The following is a 14,377-nucleotide window of genomic DNA, read 5'->3' as shown; positions in this document are numbered from 1 at the left end:
ACACACACACTCACACACACACACGCTAGTGGAGCTGTAGTTGTAAAGGGTCACTGTGCAGTTGAACACTTTCTGGGTTTGAGCTTGATAATTAGACCATAAGTCATATAAGGTGAGGGAAACATGATGACTAGAGCTTTTATAGACAGCTGATACAATACTACATTTCTGAATCTGACCTGAAATTTTAATTAGATTGAATGTAATGTTTAAAATGTTTATATACCAGTATAATTGCTCGCTTGTGAATTAATAGGATTTATCTTGTGGAGTGACAGAATGACAGAAATAAATCTTAATTTTTTTTTACCTTAGAACTTATGATTGGTGTGTGTGTGTGTGTGTGTGTGTGTGTGTGTGTGTGTGTGTGTGTGTGTGTGTGTGTGTGTGTGTGTGTGTGTGTGTGTGTGTGTGTGTGTGTGTGAGGGTGAGACTAACACAAGCTCATGCTATCACTCATGCTACTTAGAAGCCATATTTAGCATTTGTTTTCTATTTCTTTAACATTTATCTATAATTATTATTTAGAGCCAGTTATCTTCAGAAGCCATGTTTGTTTGTAACCTTACTTATATATAGCGCCTAGTTAAGCTGACAGCTCTGTCTGTATGAACCTATCTGTAGTCATATCAAATGAAATAAATGACACTGTTTAGTATCAGAATGTTGACGTGTTATTAATAATCTTGACCACTAGAGGGCGCGCCAAGATAAAAAAAACAAAACAAAACAAAAAAACACAATCCTGCAAAAACTCGACTAATATTGTGGAGGACATTGTTGAAACGTCATACTTACACTACTCCCTTCACGTCTCTTAAAAAATTATTTTTTATTTATATGTTTATTTAAGTTTGTATTTGAGTATTTAGCATGAATGCATGTAGAAAACAGATTGTGTGTGTGTGTGTGTGTGTGTGTGTGTGTGTGTGTGTGTGTGCGTGTGTGTGTGCGTGTGTGAGAGAGATGCTTTATTTGTATTCGAGTGTATTGTGTGTGTGTGTATGTGTGTGTGAGGTAAATTAAAGCATACCAGAATATTTTGTGCCTATGTGAAAGGTAAAGTAGAATATATCTAGATAGAGTTTGAATGTGTGAGGTAAAGTAATAAACACAGAACAATGTTCATGATTGTGTGAAGTGAAATGTTTGGTGTGAATTTGTGGGTTAATGTAATAAATAGACAGCATTTTTCCATCAAAGTGTGACGTAAAATTTTGGATATGAGATCACTTTCCATGATTGTGTGAGGTAATATTATGAATAATTTGAAAGTTAAGAAAGTGTTGAATTTGAGAGTACTTTGTGTCAATGTCTGAGGTAAATGAAAAAGTTCATGAACAAGTTAATTTCTATTATGTGTTAATGTCTGAAGTACATTAATAAGTACATAACATTTTTTCATGAATTTCTGAGGTAAAATGTTGAATATGAGAGTATATTGTGTGAATGTATGTGAGGTAAAATGATAGATATGAGACCCTTTTCCATGATTGTGTGAGGTAATATTATGAATAGTGTGTGGTAGAGTGTTTAATTTGTATTTTATGTTAATGTCTGAAGTACATTAATACATATATAACATTTTTCATGAATTTCTGAGGTAAAATGTTGAATATGATTGTTGAATATGAATGTTGAATATATATTGTGTGAATGTATGAGGTAAATATGAGGTGTAAGAATATGACAGTATTTTGTGTGAGGTAAAATGATGGATATGCAACCATTTTCCATCATGGTTTTGTTTGAATGTCTGAGGTTATGTAGGTAACAAACACAGCTTTTTACAGGAAACGTAAGGTAAAATGTTGAATGTGAGAGCATTATTTGTCAGTGTGTGAGAGAAAGTCGTAAACGTCAGATTTTTTTTAACATAACATTGTGACACTGACAAAGTCTAAAGTCTAAACACTTATATACTTATAAACTTATGTAAATAAATACAGATATACAATCTAAAATCTCTCTTGTGCCTTGTTGTTTGCTCACATACAAAAGCAAACCCATAATATTGCCAAGGATATATTAAATGACGATATATGAACAGAAAGAAGTATGCACATATAGTCCAACTCAAATCTCTCTCCTTCTTTTTCCTCAATTCCTCAAGATGTTTGGCTGAAATCGATCCTTCATCAAGGTAGCAGAGACGTTGCCAGATTCTATAAAACTGGCTGATCCTGTATTTAAGAATAAATTTGATCTTCTCTATGGGTGATTTCCTAATCCACTAAACTATAGTGTAGTTGCGAGTATCTTTTTGTTTTTCCAAAGTAAATGTATTAGTTATGGTTTAAACGCATGCTTTACCCATTTCACAGTCGAGACCGTGTGCTTATTTCCTGGCAAGGCGATCACCCAGGGGAGGCTTTCACGAGTCGAGACTCTGGTTTAGGGCATTTTGGAGCAAATAAAGCATTTTCGAGTCTAATCTCTGTGTGTACAATTACCACAGAAAATTGCTTGGACACATTTCCCTCTACTGAGAAAGACAACGGAAAACCTGTTGGCTCAAAACATTCAAAACTACTGTTAATGTTAGACAAAAACATTACAACATTTGAAAAGGTGCCAAAGTCAATTCGGTTGTATTCCACAATAGTGCTGTTGAATCCTTGATTTTGATTGGTTAAAAAGGGTGTGACGATAGCAAAACAAATACTAGCATGCTCACGTTAACATGTAGTTTTTCTGTAGTGCATATAGACAGACTTGAGTGTAAGAATGTCTTAAATAACACCTTTTTTTTATTTTTTTTATTTAATTTTCATGTGAGGAGATATTTAGCAATCATTTATAGAAGGAGTCTCCACTGTCAATGATTTTGTATTAGGCAGAGGGAAAAACTGTAATGTTTGCTGCCAAAGGAAAATCTTAAGGAAACATTTTTGTTCTCTAGGTGTGATTTTTTTTGTCTTGTTAAAAAACAATCAAACAAAAAAAATCCTAAAACAAGGGACTATAATGGAATTATAAATGAAAAAGTACAATGTGTCGTTGTTTGGTAAATTTAGGCCATGTCCACACTGATCCGGATATATTTGAAAACGGAGTTTACGTCTAAAAACGCTCCGCGTCCACATTATCATTTTCAAACGTTTTCCAAAAGTTGCTCATCCACACTGAAATGTATGAAAATGCTTACATCTCCCTACCGCACATGAGTAAATCTTCGACCTGCGTCATTTCTGCTAGGGGTTTATTTACTTTCGACTGCATCACATGACTAAAAATGCGTCATAGTATTTAAAAGCCTCCGTCTTCGCGTCTACACTAAGACGCGAAGACGGCGTTTTCAAATTTATCCGTTTTGCAGAGCGTCTTCCAACAGCTACGTTTTCGTTGACTTAAAACGCTGTCTCAGTGTGGACAAAAGGCCAAAACGGAGAGAAAAATATATACGTTTTCAAACGAAAACGTATTAGTGTGGACACAGCCTAAAACTATACTATTCAAGTCACTTTTGTGGTTAAACATTCTATGTGTATAATTTCCTCTGACATAGATGTAATACACAGCTAGAGAAAGACTACACAAAATGACAAAGATTGGCCAACAATTATTTCCTTTGGTACATCCAGTATTTTATTTCCTGCCTTATTTTTTCTAGAAAGACTCAATTGCACCAAGCTAAAGCTTGATTCTCATATGCCGTGGAAGGAAGAATCCTTGAAATTGTTCTACAAAATAAATATATACTTCTACATTTCTACAATTTTCCTTACTTATCTAACCATGTTCGCCGATTTTATGCTGAAAATCTGTTTTTTTTAAAAAAACGACGTAAAATGTATTTTTTTTGTTTCAGTGGAAATAATTGTTGATGATCTTTGATGCAGATACATATATAATAAACAACTAAACATGTCTAGACAAAATGACAAAGAAAATGAGAAATATAGTTTAAAAAAATGACTATTTTGTGTTCCTTGCTCAAGACTGGTTTAATTTTTTGTGAATAAAAATGCTGATGTTATGTAGTTATTTCCGGAGCTGACTTATCACCTCTCTTGGCCACCCAGAGTTCCACTGCCACATTTATCTGCACTGTTGTGTAAAGTGGATAAGACAGTGAAAGTTAGACAAATATGTACTAATATATTCCATACCTTCCTGAACCATATCTCATATCTACAATCTTGGAGGTCTGGCTTTCTGAAACTCCTGGTTTTTAGACATACAAAAAAAATCCCATGTAGGTGATATTACATGATATTACAACGTTACCACTAATAGTCAGTGGTCTAACCTTGGAAGAGGCTCGGCTGGTGCGCTGAGCAATGTTCTACACACCACACACACACACACACACACACACACACACAATCAGAGGGCAACTGTTGGTGGATGTTTCTGGAGTTTCAGAGCTTCCAGAAACACAGTAGCCTCCATGACACCAAAACTCTTCTGACACTAATCACTTCTCTCTCTCTCTCTCTCTCTCTCTCTCTCTCTCTCTCTCTCTCTCTCTCTCTCACACACACACACACACACACAATTATCTTTCTCTCCCCGGCCACACACATACTCATCATCCTCCTCTGTCATCTCAAGGCGATTCAAAAATGAAATAAACGGTAAAAGAACAAGGAACGAGGAGGAAATCTATATTTTTTCCTCATGGCAGGCCTTCGTTTTGATCAAACCTTGATGGATTCGGAATGGTAGCAATTTCAAGTCAAGGTTGCACATCAAGACTAATTTAGTCACCTCTCTCTCTCTCTCTCTCTCTCTCTCTCTCTCTCTCTGTCTCTCACTCTCTCTCAGTTACACTTACACACATGTTCACACATTTTGAAGCTTTGGCCCTACCAATTTCAGGTGTCTCGTCTTCCTCTTAAGGTAAAGGGAGATTGTCTCTCTCTCTCTCTCTCTCTCTCTCTCTCTCTCTCTCACACACACACAAACACACACACACACACACACACACACACACACAATAACAATTAATATATCACAACGTAATTCTCCATTCATGGTCTGGAGGTGTCGATTACTTTTCTATGGTAAATAGAAAAAAAACCTTTTTCTGAGTGTTACAAACTCTGACACTGGAGACTCCTTCCATAAATGTTCCAATAATACATATTCTTCTTCTTCTTCTTCTTCTTCTTCTTCTTCTTATTATTATTATTATTATTATTATTATTATTATTATTATCTTCAACTTATGTAGATTGCCCACCATCCAAATCCTTGTGCATGGGCTGCTATAGAAACAATAATGTTTTAGATCAAGTGCATGAATACAGTATAAACCTTGGATTTGATTGACAGGTGACACCTTCCACACTTTCTGACCAAAACAGCGTCCAACCTTCTATTTTTTTTTTAAATATGTTTTTTAAAGGTATGTCTCCCTCACTGGAAAGGCTAGATTTCAGTGATTTGCTTTAATCAAGAATATTGAATGAGACAGAAGATCAACACTCCTGAGAAGTGAACCAGCATGTAGACGTGCCAGTGGTTAGCTGGCATGCTGTGAAAGTTAACACATAAAACACACATGTGCTTTTAAATCAAGACTGACAGCTTAATGCAGCACGGAATAACAGCTTTATTAAGGGGTTAGTGCACATACTGAATGGGTTCGATATTCTCCACAGTCCTCCACTGATCCATGAGACATTCTCAGTACTTAAGCATGACCTAGAGGAGAAAAAGAAAAAAAAGATTTGACAAGATGGTCAGGTGATGTAAAGTGTGAAGTTATCGAGTCGTTATTATCTGTGTCTGTGGTGCATTCTGATGTTAATAGGGGTCTATATTAATGGCCATTTTGAATGTACAACACCATCATTTTGAAGCATAGACACTAAATTAAACTGCGGTAATTTAGATTTGAATTTTGGTTAAACCGCAGCACGATTCTCCTTTCTGATTGGTCAGAAGGTTTTGATTCATTTTCTATGACATCAGCTCAAGAATGCACCTCTTCTAATACGTTATAGTTTCACTAGTAACAGCTCACTCATATAACCTAAATAATAAACAATTAAAAACGTGTTGTTCACTAACAAATTGTTGAAATTGTGTAGATTTTTGCGTGAGATTTAAAGAAGGAGTCTCCAGTGTCAGTGCTTTGTAACAGTGAGGTAAAAGCTGTAAATTTGTATTGCTGTTCCCTCTGTAACATGAGGAGCTGTTTTTTTTCCTTATTAACTATTAACAAAATCTATTTAAAAAAAGTCCGGTTCTAACAGAAACTAACTTCATTCATTCATTCATTCATCTTCTACCGCTTATCCGAACTACCTCGGGTCATGGGGAGCCTGTGCCTATCTCAGGCGTCATCGGGCATCAAGGCAGGATGCACCCTGGACGGAGTGCCAACCCATCGCAGGGCACACACACACACTCTCATTCACTCACGCAATCACACACTACGGACAATTTTCCAGAGATGCCAATCAACCTACCATACATGTCTTTGGACCGGGGGAGGAAACCGGAGTACCCGGAGGAAACCCCCGAGGCACGGGGAGAACATGCAAACGCCACACACACAAGGCGGAGGTGGGAATCGAACCCCCAACCCTGGAGGTGTAAGGCGAACGTGCTAGGAACTATCTTGTTTCTCATAATGTTCTACAGTGCTACAATCATTCAATATGCTATTTCTATTGCTCTTTGGTTGTATTTGGTTGTGTGTGTGTGTGTGTGTTCACCTCATCCAACCAGTTATTAAAGGCAGAGGTGCGTGTGAACACTGTAGGTTTCTTCAGTTCGTTACAGTTGGTAGATGACACAAAACTGGTGACGCCCTGAACAAACCATTTACCATCTTTCCCCTTACAGTTCAGAGGACCTCCAGAGTCTCCCTATGAAGAGATAGAGAGCAGAGGGAAGGAGAAAAGAGAGAGAAGGGCAGGAGAAAAAAATTAAAAAGGGATTAAAAATTTATTGGAGTTTGGAGTTTCACTTGTTCCCTAAATCTATACATTTATTCAGAAAATGCTTCAATATTTAAACTGAATCATTCTGTAGCTACGGTGTAATTAAGAGACTACAGTTTGTTCTGCACGTCTGGTCCTGTCTATTGGGAAGTTCCCGCTGTGTGTGTATGTGTGTGTGTGTTTGTGTATATGTGTTTGTGTTTGAACACTCACGTGGCAGCTCGAACGAAAGTCTCCTCCTGCACACACCATGGTGGGCTTCACATTTTTACCCCACCAGTCGCTCTGGCTGCACACACTGTACTCCACCACCGGCAACATGGCCTGCTGCAGCTTATCTGGTATGGGGCCATGTGCTATGATTGACACACACACACCACACACACCACACACACACACATTAAAATGTCTTAAAATCTATGCTGAAATCACTTTATATCTGTTCGCTAACTAACACTACCTACTGTACATGTTGTCCCATATATTTGTATTTCTTGCTTGTCACTCAACGCGTAACTTGATAAGTCAGGGGAAAACAACACTAAATCTTACACGTAAGATATTTCCAAAAAGTTTGAAAGCCAAATATTCAATTAAAATATCACCATTATTAATTATCATACTGTATATGTTACTTCTATTTTTTTTGCGTCAGATTAGCTAATTTAATTTTACGTTAAACGTCTCTTAGAGGAGTGAACAACAGTGAATGTTAAACTTCAGGATTAATAATCCATCAATAATGTTAACAAAGTAACATGTTAACTAAATACACTCTGTGTGTGTGTGTGTGTGTGTGTGTGTGTGGAGCCTCACTGTATAGGTCACCCCAGCCAGAGACATAGCAGGGTGTGTCATGAGGCAGGATTTCTTCAGCATGAGGAACGCAGGCCATCTGAACACTCGCACTGAGAACTGCAGCTTTATCCAGCTTCAACAGAGCAATGTCATTACTGCAATAATACAAATAGGTTCACAGCGACACACACACACACACACACACACACACACACACACACAGAGTACTGTTTAGGTTAGCTTTCACATATGGCAGCTCCTTTCAACAGTGATGTAAATATTTGTACACAATTATGGACTGTTTTGTGTAGATTCATGATTTATAATCCCAATCGTGTCAAGGGGTGCCAATTTTTAGGCATGACACTACAGTGTAATATAAATGTGTTTAAGTAGCTGTGGAGATTTTAGTATTTGTGATGCATAATACATAACAAATTCTAGTTAGCCTGTACTATACTTTTCATTAAAGATCACTCCTTTTTTAAATCTAAACTACTTTGGTCCTTAAAGGTAGTGTTTAGGGTTTGGATCGGTGTGGGGCTTGTAGATTTTGAACTGTTTTGACATTTTGTGAAGGAGACCTGGCAACTCTGCAACATTAGGAACTGCCCTTTTTTATGCAAAAAAAAAAAATAGGGATTTGGTCACAATATCTCTTGCTCACCCGCATGCCACACACTCAATGCTCCATTTAGGATGGACGACAATGCGGAGGATGTCTCTGATCTGCTCCGTGTCCTCCTGCACGCTGAGGTCATGCTTTCCCAGGACGATGCGATAAATATCACCTGAGCTATATGCACAGTAATGCGCACACACACACACACACACACACACATGGTGGTCATACAGTTCTGTGAAGCATATTGAATAACCATAATCATTAATATTATATTTCCCTTTAGAAACTGCTATGTTCCTTCAGGTACTGGCCAACTCTGTGGTCGTACTACTTTTCTTTGTGGGGTCTGGCATCGGCACTGGAGCTGTAACTGGACCCAGTGTGAATAAAAGACGCTTGGTACCGGGTGGCTATTTCACTCAGACGCACTCGAGTCACTGACCGTTTAACCACAAATATATATAAAAAAAAGAAAACTGGAAAGGAGAAGTTGTTCCTTTTAGCTACTAGCCGTATCACTTTCACATCCACAGTCATGCTGTGAGGTTGAGTAGCATCCAAAAAATTCCCAGTCTTCTACCAAACACTGTGTGTATATCATTATATCATCATTTATCAAAAACTAATATGTTTGTCAGAATATATTTCTAACAATTTCCTCATAAATGTAAGCAGGAGAAATCTCTAAGGCCGGTAGTGAATCCTTCACCATCCCTATTGAAGATACTGTTTAACCACATAAAGTTCTTTTATCAGGTTACGTGTATTATAGAAAGAAGCTGTAGTTCCTCTTCTTGATCTCTTCACAGACTACATACAGTTTGTACGGATTTATATTGTATACAGTTCAGATTCATATGTCTCACGTATACTGATCAGTATAGACAGTATCAATGGCCAAGCATTAGGTGGTGAATGCAGTATACACTGAATCAAATGGTGTAGGAACTGAATCAAATGCAGTAAATACAGAATCAAATGCAGTGGGTTCCGAATCAAATGAAGTAGAAACTGAAATGAATGCTGTATGTATGGAATTGAATGCAGTAGCTAATGAATCAAATGCAGTAGTTAGCAAATCCAATACAGTAGTTTGTGAATCAAATGCAGTAGGTACTGAATCAAATCCAAGACAAGTCTAAAACTAAGAGTCTTCCAAGATAAATTCAACAGAATCTTAAGGCCAAGTCACAACAAAAGCAAGGCAGACTCAAGAGAGACCCTAAAAAAAACTTCAAATCCTTTTGAAGGACAGGCCATAACTGGCCAGCTTCATTTGTGCATTGAGTCAATGATTAGGATCCGTCAAGAAGGAATTATTTCTTGTCCAACTTCATACACTTGAAAAGAAAAGACAACACAAACATTACTTTAAAAAAAAAAAAAAAAACCCCACAAGGGTTTTAGCAAAACCAAGCCCATGACAGAGACAAGTCCAAATACAAATGATAATAAGTCCAAGACTACAACAAACTCATGGGAAACATAAGAAATTCCCATGCACTCTTACATCTCCATCCCTGCATGCTTTTTAAAACAATTATTTTACAAAATAAGTGATGGTTAGAAAACTGAACAGTGTGTCAGAACGAACACATGATCAAACTACTACTTTAGAGCAAGACCCGCCTCCAGGGGGTCGATAGACATATGGTGAGGGTCATTTAATTGGATGATCGCTAAGTTATGAATCATCAGACAATTTTTTTTAAAAATCAGAACACCCCCAGAAGTGATGAACTAGGAATTTAAAACAAAAATAAAAATAAAAAATCTTTCTTTGTCTATAACTTTAAGGGACACTAAAGCTTCCTTCACTTACAAAATGCAGTGTCCAGCTGTCAGAACCCAGCGTGGAGCGATTAGAGTCCCACCACAGGTATGATACCAACGACTGCCGTGTTTATACTGGAGTGAGATCTGTACACACACACACACACACACACACACACACAGTTTTTAGAGTCTTTTTTTATAAATGCATGTGAGGCAAATGATAATAGTACTAATATTAAGTCTTGTTTCTAGTTTATTTTGCTTTTACATTGTCATTATCATTAGCAAACACTTAGCAGCTATGAGCTAGAACTAGTTTCTGAACCAATTTAAATATTTTCCAGCTTATGTCCAAAAATCTAAATAACAAAGCTAATATTTCCTTTTATATTTGTATTATTTATCAAATCACCTCATGTGTAACCACAGGCTAGCTTAAATATCTTGGGGGAAAAAAACAGTCAGTCACAATCAGTTTGGTTTTACATTGTCTGTAACAAAGCTGCTTTAAGCTAGCTAACTAGTTTCCAAAGCTGTCTGTATTTTTAGTTTCCATCTGAGAAAAATGTTCAAAAAAACATTACACTGGTTAGATCTTCACACTCAACAGTCAATATGAGCATACGTTGTAGACTGGAGTTTAAACTTTAATTTATTTTCGTTTAGCTTTCCAAGCTAAGGGATTAGAAAAGTTACTGAAGTACCTGCCAGGGCCAGCTGTGGGGCCTGGCTTCTTCTCCGTTTACTACTCTGCCAGGGAGCGGCTCAATCTCAGGAGTGCCACATCCATAGGCTAGAGTACACACACACACACACACACACACACACACACACACACATTCAAATAACTAATATTATGAAGCTATGAATACAGATGAAGGTAAAAGACATTTCTGAAAAATGGTAAATACTCAAACACAATGTGAGGAGGTGAAAGTAAGTACTAACATATGTTATTTAAATTCCCATAAAATGCTTGAAAGATTAATGTTTTGAGTTAAGAACAAAGCGATTGTTCGGATGAGAGCGACACCTCCAGCCGATAGCGTACTCACCATAATCTGCTATGAGCAGGAAGAATGCTAGTTGTGTTAGCATGCTGTGTATTTGTGTATCAGAGTGGACACCCGGGCCTTGAGTTTTTATAGCTGCCACTGACCTCCACGCATTAAAGGAGTAGTTCATACACAAGTCTACACAATGCTTCACCTAGTCCAAATGTCGTCAGTTGGCCAGTATGTTTTGTGCGTAAAGTTTTCTATGTAGATTTTTACTAGAGCTACAAATCTGAGGTAAGAAATGCTTATAGCTACCTGTTTTGTGAGGTTAACTGTTGCTTTAAGGCAGGTAGAGGAAACGAGAGGGCTGGTTTATCAGTTCTAGTTATTGATATGAGCTGGGAAGAAACTTAGTACACACACATGTGGAAAGAGCAACATGACATGAGGGAAAGAATATTCACACGGCATAAACACAAAGACTAAAATGCGAAATCATAAAGATTTTTTTATTATTATTGGTCATTAGCAAGCCACCTCAAGCATTATCATTATGATATTGTCCTAGAAACAATAATCACAAACATCGCTAGCTAATAATCAGCTACTATAAAGTTAAACTGAGCTCATCTAACTCATCATACCATCATCACAACATTCTGAGGTAGATTATTTTCCTAAAACAGCTTCAATGCACGAGTTTTAACATTACATATAACATTTCATATGAAGGATATTGGTTGGTGTGTGTGTGTCAGTGCAGATCTGCAGATCGTAGAGAATTGGGTGAATAATAGAGAGGAGGAAAATGACAGATCGATAAAGCCAGATGCAGACATGGAGCCTGTCCAGGACTGTAGTATCAGCACCACTGACATATTCACACATGCGTGACTGCATAATTGCAGACACTGGTGTTTACTCAAGACCAACAGTCCTGTAACAACTTTTTCATGTGTTAATAAATAACACAGCGCCACAACGTCCTCCAGCTCTCACTGAATCTCGAGCACATTTCATCTACATCTTTCTGTCCTTCTCTGTCTTTCTTTCTCTCTCTCTCTCTCTCTAGCCCTCTTTTCTCTGACAGTTTTCTTCTCTCTAGGGGAGAATTACAGTTCTCTGAGAAACAAGAGCGCTCTCATAAATCCCTAGTTTAAAGAGGCACAGCGAATCGATGTTTGGCCAAACAGCTAAATGGCTCTGTTTGTTTTTGGGTTGCGTTCAAACAATTCACCACGCCACATATTTCGTGGGCTGATTTACGCATGTGTGTCATATTTGCATAAGCGTCGTGGAAACCCAGGGCACCGCGGTGCAAAGCCAATTCGCTCGAGGACACACTGTCTCTGTTGTCATAATGTAAGGAATATGAAATCTCTCCCTAGGTGGGGATAAAACACTCTGTGCAAGGACACCCATCTCTAAATGATTAGCTCACATACTGAAGCATGCTGGAATGTCTGAGAATGTGGGCTTTAGCATCTATGCAACGTGTATTTTTTCATAAAATACAGAAATACACATCATCCACACAAGGGTTCCATCATTTTCGTACACTTTACAAATATAGATCACTTCTATAACCAATTCTTTTCTTTACTAGGTACTGACCCCACTGACATTCTTGTTCACAATGAATCTGATTGGTCAGAACAGGAATGAATGTATTATCATGATCATTTCTATTAAAACACCTCATCCATGTGGACTCGTTTAACAGGCGTGCTACATAACCGAAGCCTAATAATATACTGATTCGGGCGAAACCTACTGTGCTTCATAAAGCAAAATGACTAATCATTGTTACGGTGAATGGAAACCGATGGAAATAGTCTCCAGTGTCAGCACTCAGAAGCAGTACATGATGTTTCTTTCTGATCTTCTGTAGTAGCAACGTCTTCAAGACATTCAAGGTTCTCAAGAACATGACACAAGTTGCACCGTTTCTGTCTTGTTAAGATAAAAGAAAAAAAAAAAGAAAGCTCTACAAATGTAAATATCCATCAATTCTTGTTTGTGTCACGCTGCATCACAGCACCCAGTCAATAATTTTCCTACAAAGAGCATGTCACAGTTTTATTCCTTACATACAATGACGTGACCCTATGGAACACTCTCTGTGTAGCATTTCCCATGGAGCAGTTCACCCAGCCACAGTAGCCACACACACACACACACACACACACACACACACACTTAGATAAATCACCAGGGGCTCAACTCACACCCTGTAAGAACAGCCAAGAGGATCTGCTGAGGTTCTCAGACATGGCAGCAATCATCTGAGGCGAAACCATAAGCGTTGAGGCTTTAAAAGGATAAATCACATCAAACTCAGGAAGAGGGCAAAGGCTCATTTAAGGTGATCGAAGTATCCACTTCCTGAAGTAAAGCCACCACTTCCTGTAAGCAAGCCCTCCACTTTCTCCTTCTTAACATAAACTGTTGATAGCTGAGGAGGATAAGAATATTTATCTCCACCTAAATATTCCAGTTCGATAATTATTTAAGGGGAAAAAATAACGATCAGCCAAATGTGCAGATTGGACGCCATTTAGGAACATGATGGATTTAAAAATTCCACAGTGCAATCACAAGGTACTTTACGTGGGCAAATTGTCTACACAGATTTATATGTATCCTGACATTAGAACCATTTCCCAGAAACAAACATATGGATAAATCATAATTGTCTGGATCACATCAATAATCATTAATGCTTTGTTTGTTTTACATTAAAAATTCTCGAGGGCTACAGGGGATAGTGAAATATGGCTGTATAAATCTTTTTACTGTGATATTACCATCTAGCAACACATAATTAAACAGCTGCTACTTGTTTTACTCATGTTTGAGAAATAATGGAGCGTAATTGGTCCAAACCTCCATACCTAAAAGCCTAAAAGTGAAGGAATGCTGTTTGGGGTTAAACTAAACCCTTAAAAAAAAAAAAAAAGAATGAACAGGCTACATATAGTATAGCGAATGATAAATATTCATTCATTTTCTACCGCTAATCCGAACTACCTCGGGTCACGGGGAGCCTGTGCCTATCTCAGGCGTCATCGGGCATCAAGGCAGGATACACCCTGGACGGAGTGCCAACCCATCGCAGGGCACACACACACACACACTCTCATTCACTCACACACTCACACACTACGGACAATTTTCCAGAGATGCCAATCAACCTACCATGCATGTCTTTGGACCGGGGGAGGAAACTGGAGTACCCGGAGGAAACCCCCGAGGCACGGGGAGAACATGCAAACTCCACA

General features: G+C 37.9%; 1 protein-coding gene across 1 annotated transcript; it reads right to left on the bottom strand.

Moving 5' to 3' along the window:
* Window positions 1–5,540: 5,540 nt before the first annotated feature.
* LOC132862647 (proproteinase E-like) lies at window positions 5,541–11,366 on the bottom strand. Its single transcript, XM_060894784.1, has 8 exons — window positions 11,154–11,366; window positions 10,803–10,891; window positions 10,145–10,242; window positions 8,365–8,493; window positions 7,716–7,852; window positions 7,113–7,255; window positions 6,672–6,824; window positions 5,541–5,652 (listed from the first exon to the last, which is right to left on the bottom strand). The coding sequence occupies exons 1-8, from the start codon at window positions 11,281–11,283 to the stop codon at window positions 5,635–5,637; spliced, it is 897 nt and encodes a 298-aa protein (XP_060750767.1). The 5' UTR covers window positions 11,284–11,366; the 3' UTR covers window positions 5,541–5,634.
* Between the last annotated feature and the right edge of the window lie 3,011 nt (window positions 11,367–14,377).

This window comes from Tachysurus vachellii, chromosome 19, assembly GCF_030014155.1.
Source record: "Tachysurus vachellii isolate PV-2020 chromosome 19, HZAU_Pvac_v1, whole genome shotgun sequence".
NCBI classification, from domain to species: Eukaryota; Metazoa; Chordata; class Actinopteri; order Siluriformes; family Bagridae; genus Tachysurus; species Tachysurus vachellii.
This window is presented reverse-complemented; position numbering and strand designations above follow the sequence as displayed.